This window comes from Gavialis gangeticus, unplaced genomic scaffold, assembly GCF_001723915.1.
Source record: "Gavialis gangeticus isolate Ggan-Ray unplaced genomic scaffold, GavGan_comp1, whole genome shotgun sequence".
In the NCBI taxonomy this organism is placed as follows: Eukaryota; Metazoa; Chordata; order Crocodylia; family Gavialidae; genus Gavialis; species Gavialis gangeticus.
In genome coordinates this window covers 15,076,267-15,082,000 of record NW_017729001.1, presented here as the reverse complement: position 1 = coordinate 15,082,000, position 5,734 = coordinate 15,076,267, and the positions used below count along the sequence as shown (strand labels likewise).

General features: G+C 50.1%; 1 protein-coding gene across 1 annotated transcript in view; it reads right to left on the bottom strand.

Moving 5' to 3' along the window:
• Positions 1 to 4,954, bottom strand: part of LOC109290422 (thyroid adenoma-associated protein homolog) — a 38,015-nt gene extending 33,061 nt beyond the window's left edge. Inside the window, exons 1-4 of the mRNA XM_019506919.1 lie at positions 4,777 to 4,954; positions 2,742 to 2,828; positions 1,741 to 1,768; positions 666 to 814 (exon numbers count right to left, since the gene is read on the bottom strand). Coding sequence (XP_019362464.1) covers positions 666 to 814; positions 1,741 to 1,768; positions 2,742 to 2,828; positions 4,777 to 4,821 — 309 coding nt within the window. The 5' untranslated portion in view covers positions 4,822 to 4,954. The remainder of the gene's footprint in view (positions 1 to 665; positions 815 to 1,740; positions 1,769 to 2,741; positions 2,829 to 4,776) is intronic.
• Positions 4,955 to 5,734: the final 780 nt, after the last annotated feature.

The following is a 5,734-nucleotide window of genomic DNA, read 5'->3' as shown; positions in this document are numbered from 1 at the left end:
GCACTGAGCAGGAGGACGAGCTCCTCCTGCTTGTTCCCCAAGCTCCTGGCATTTGTGTACAGGCAGGCAAGTGTCCCCTTGGGGGCTCTTGTCTTGCCCACAGATTGTACCAGGGCTGGGGCAGGGGTGGGCTCCCTTAAGTGCTTTGGCCTGCTGGCTTTGCAAGGGTTGCTTAGCAGGCAAGAGACCCAGCCCGGCTCCCACTCAGCCGACTCCTCCCACTCTCTAGGAGTTAATCCCCTCCCACCATGGGCCCTGCTTACCTCCGGCTGTGCTGGGGGTCGGTGGGGGGGCTCTGCAGCTGCTGGGGGGTTTCTGGGGGCGCTTTGGGGGAGCAGGGGTGCAGCGGGCTTTTACCCGCGCGTCTCTCACCGCTCCCGGAGCCTAACTGATGTATTGCTGCAATTTATGTAGTAAACTAACATACACCGTGTGTGTTACTTTGCTACGTAACAAGGTAATGTAAAGTAAATACCCCGCTGCATGTGTACAGTGTGACATTAAAACATAATATGCTGCCACAGATGTAAATGGTAATGCCATTAAACCGATTTTTAAAAGGGGCAATTAAACCATGTAAAAGGCCAATTTTGTCACTTGTACAAGTGCCCTAACACTAGAGGAAACCATACCCCTTTTAAAGGCAGAAGTAGCATGGCTCTTACCTTGACTGTGATGTAGCCCCATTCTCCATTCCTTGCTGTAGGGTTCTGCAGCACTGAATTACATGTGGCAGCTACAAGTTGCAGCAAAAGGCACAGGTGGTGTCTCCAGTGGCGTCGTCCCAGGTGACTTTCTTCTATGAACATGCACACTAGATACGGAGAAGAAAGATGCAGAATGTGTCAGCTGGTAGCGACCTGATCTGGAGATGCTGAGTTGATTCTGATGCCATCAGAAGTGGCAAGCTGTATCTATAGGCACATGGTAGCAAACTACAACCAACTGATCTACCTGCTCTTCCTCCATGACAGTGCCCTACCTTTCTGTGCAGATCTAGAGACTCTCTCTTGCTAAAAAAAAGTTTTGAGGCCAGAGGTCATGCATTCTTTGTTTTAATCTATCCCTGCCTGTACAAAGGTCCACTCATTGTCAGCAGTGCAGCTTTGAAGATAAAACTTGAAGTGAATTTGGAGAACTGGAGAAGCATGAGGTAATGGAAGGGTCTGATCTGGCTGAGACTTACAGCAAGTTCCTTTTTACTTCTGGATGTCTATCTACACATAGCAATTTATTGCACTTTCCATCACTCAGCTGTGTATTAGCTAATCCTTCCCCCAGGAAGGAGGCAAGTATAATTATCCCTTATCTTGCATATGGGGAACTGAGACACTGAAGGGAAGTGGCTTGCAGGTGACTCAGTGAGTGATGTGGAAGAGCAAGGAGTAGATTGTGTATGGTCTTTAATCTGGTCTTAACTTTGCTGGGTGTGCACTTAATGCTGAGCCCACACTCATCCCGTAACAATGTAGGATCAAGACCTCAGCAATACTTCTTGTTTCCCAACTGGTCTGAATGAGTGGGCAAAGAGGTCTAGCGTTTCCTCTGAGACCTGCACAGTGCACTGGTAGCTCAGCCCACATGAAAATTTAGGATGGTTCAACCTTAGTCTCCTGTTAATGCCAGAGGACTGTTTCAGGCATTTGGTGCATGTTGTTCAGTGTGCCAGAGCCAAGAGTTGCTCTACAACCGAGGCCAAGAGAGGGTTCCAAAAATGTAAGGAACTGTTCAGAGACTAACCTGTCTGGAGGTCTTCAGGACACAGCACCTGCAAGGAGGAAGCACAGGCACACTTAAGAGGACTGCAGGATTCATGTTTAGAGCAACAGGGATACCCTATGTAAGGAACAATGAGACATAAGGGACTCAAAAGGTGATTAGATGCTTACTTGAAAGTTTAGGCTCTACCTGCTGAGCTTTGTCAAGCTATCCTGCCAAAGTCACAGCTGACAATTCAGCCATGCTAATGGGAATGGAAAGCCAGATGAGAAACCTAAAGTAAAAACTCTTAGTTTACTGAACTCGGGGCCTGAAGTATCAGGGGCAGTGCTGATATTCACCCTTAAGTGAATGAAATATCACGCTTAAAATCACCTGGTTATTGTGTACACTGTCTGTATTCTCCTCCCACCAGTGATGATTAACAATATGTATTTTTGATAAACAGAAGTGTATGTTGAAGGATTTTGGGGGTGCACATGCGCCCTTCATTATAATCAGACTCTTCTTCCTGCCAAGTTCTTATGGTGTTACAAATTACAGTAGCTTGTGACGGTACAGGTAAGTGCCACTAACCTAGGTACGTCTCTAGCACTGGCAGGAAACAACGTAGGCTGTAATAGGAGGATTCTGGTTATACAGCAACTACTCTTGTATACTTATGAAAAGTTGGTAAACCTGTGACAATGGCTTAGGCTCTTTGGAGTATGCTAACACTTATCTTGCTGCAACTGAGAATAGTGTGAGCATTCAAATGTCATGGGAGTAAATATATGGGCTTCAGCAGCCCCTCCCACCCCCGATTTTGGCAACTCTGCTGCATCCGGATCACTAGCTTCAGATACTGCCCTTGAATGAAGGTCCTGACCTACAATTCCATCTGCCAAACAGAGCCCTGCAGTGCCCTGCTGAAGTCAGCCAGCCTCTGCACAGCTGCAAGACTTCACGCTTGCAGATCCTGGTTCATGAAGGAGACCTGTTTGCATTCTGAGCCTTTCTTTAAAAATAAATACATCTCTCACCTGTTTGCACTTGGCCAGACTCCTCATTAATTTGCTCACTTCTTCAGAAACCAGGGATTCTTTACTTTCAGACAACTTCATAATGATCTGTAAGGGAAAGGAAAGATTTAATTCTCTGGTCATTCCACTACCATGGATAAGCATCCCAACCCATTATGTCAGTGCTTCCCAAACTTTTCCTCAGCAGGGCCACTCACTCCAGACCCACAGCCCCCTGGCCCTGCTGCTGCCCCCCACTTTCTCCCCAGGTGCCCTAGGGCCAGGGCCTGCAGCCCCCTGCCCACTCCACCCCACCCCAGCAGCGCCTGAGCCCCAGCTGCTGCCTGCAGGAAGCAGCAGCAGCTGAGACTGGAGTGCAAAGGCCAGCTCCCCGCCCGTCCCGTTCCATCCCCTTTCCCGCAGGTGGCACAGCCACAGTGGAGCCCATGGTGCGGAGGTGAGGATGCCGGCTGCCCACCCTAATACCCTTGCCCTGCGTCTCTGCAGGTCAGTGGGCAGGACCTGGCATGGGAGAGAGCATAGTACCACGACCCCATCCATTTCTGTTGTGACCTCATTTAGGGTTGCAACCCAAAGTCTGGGAACTACTGCATTATGTGCTTTAACTAGGTCACTGTACCCAAGTCATCCTAGAGAGGGATCTGCATGTGCAGTTAAGGGACTTTTGCCTGTGCTGATCACCTAGTGCTGCTTCTCCTCTTTGTGTGTAGCTGCTCACCTCAGTGATCTTCTGGGCCAAAAGGGACCACTTTAAGGTAATCTTATCTGAATGTTTGCAAAACACAAGCTGCTGAACTTCCCTCACTATTCAAGCTCAGAGACCACTAAGTGGCACTGATTCATGGTTAGCTTCATATAATGCAGGTTTTTTTCCCTAATATAAATTTGCCAGTAGCAATTACTGGAATTGCCACAAGATGTTATTGGATTGTCAGTGGGAGGGAAGGCATTCAGATGGGAAGCGAGACGTCCAGGAGACAATCTCTCTCTGTCTCGCTATGGTTTAAGTCAGAGTTTCTCAACCTGTGGGTTGCAAAAATATAGGAAAGGGTTGCAAGCAAGCTTTAAAAATGGATCAAGAAACTTTAAAGATGGTTTCTCCTTTAAGAAGAAAAATGTGTGAAAAGGGTTTTTCCCTTGCAGGCTGGCAGAGATCTGGGCTGCTTGGGGCTCCCTATGCCCCACACCCACACACTAGAGAGCTGGTGCCTGGGGGCAGCGGGTTGGGAGCGAGGGCTACTGGGTCGAGACTGGCCATTGATGCTTACAAATGGGTCCTGGTACAAAAAAGGTGGAGAACCACTGGTTTAAGTTTTTGTTTTCTTACCGAAGATAAGCACAAGTAGTTCAGCAATAGGGCAAAATCTCTTTTCTTTCCTCCCCTCAGTTTTCTTTAGAGAGAAAGCACAGACAAACCTCTTCTATAAGGGAGACCCTGTTTAAAATGCAGTATCTAGTTTTCTGTATAGTACCTGAGGGACAAGTTCACCCAGTAAAGGGAGAGTTCAAGCAGGAATCTAACTTGGGTCTCCAGATCCTTCAAAATTTAACTTTTATTCCCAGCCCTGCCATTTACTTGCTGGGGTGACACATAGGCTGTGTATCCCCTGCAAAAAGGTGCCGCTGACACTGTCAGCACCACCTGCGGGCAGTCGCTGCTCGCCACCCCACTGCTGGCAGTGCCGGTGGTCCCCGATTGCCCCTGGAGTGCTGCCAGTGTCTGTGGGTGGTCGCCCCCCAGCCACGTGCCATTTATGTTACTTCTTGTGTGACTTTGGACACATCAGGCAACATCTCTCTCATTTCAGTTTCCTCTGGTGTAAACTGGATCTCCTACCACTACCTTGTAAGGCTTTTTTGTGAGTACCTGTGACTGAAGAGCACTGACAGCTGTAAATAATGGGTGTTAGAAGCATTAGGCACTGTCACAGTTTTGCAGGTATCCTCTGCAAATGGGGTGGCTTGTTCAAGTAGCCATAAAATTACTTTGCACAGGCCCAGAGCCATGGAGCAGCTGCTGCAGAGCACTACATACCTGTTCAAGCTTATGGAAAGAACTGGAACTGCAGGTCGCCTCCATTTGGAAAGCAAGGACGCAGCGGATTAAAGGAAGCACGTCGGCATCGTCCAGTTCCCATAACTCTCTGCTCACCTCCCTGGACAGCACGAGAGCCTCTTCCAGACTTTTATCTTTACACCTCTTCACAGAGCCCCTGAAAAAGTCAACCCCAAAGTCACCACCATGTCAATACAGATCTGTCCCAGTAAGAAAAAGATGCCCCAGTGCAGCTTGACACCAAGTCACTAGTGAGAGACATGGCAACCTGCTGCCGTGGTGGTCAATGCATGGCACTGGTGTCACAAGCGGCAGGAGCTGTGCGTGTGTCCGTGCGCATGAGATGCTGCAGCAGACAGGGCAAGATGCAGAAAGCAGAGCAGACCGGGCAGGGGAAAGGGAGCAGGGAGGCACTGGGGGACAGCGAGACTAGTTTGCGGCCTGCCTGCCACCGCCACCTGCATGTCAATCTTTAGGCCTATAGGTTTCCAAAAGTGACTGTTTGAGCGGTGTAAAGTTGGCACCAAGCCCTCTATTTAAAAAAATATTAAAGCAGGGCAGCCCATTTAAAAAAAAACTGTACACAGAAACAGGAGGGAGGCGATTACACTGGGATCAGGAGCGCTCAAACCCTGTCCGGCAAACCCAGTGCCGGAAAAAGGCTGAGCGTAAAGCTGCAGGGACGCTGTCCGTCGCCTTCTGAAACGAAAGCGCCCGGGGGCTGACGCGTGGCGCACGGCGCCCAGGAGCCCACCAGCACCAGGGCCACCAGGAGCAGGCGCTGGCACTTGGCTCTCGGGGCACGCGGGGCTGTGGCAAGGGGCTGGGGCACCTCTTCCAGGGGCTCCCGAAAAACAGAAGCGACGCGGGGAAAACCGGCTCCCCCCGCCCCGCCACCTGCCCCGAGGGGCCGCGGGGCGGGGCGGTGCCCGGCGGC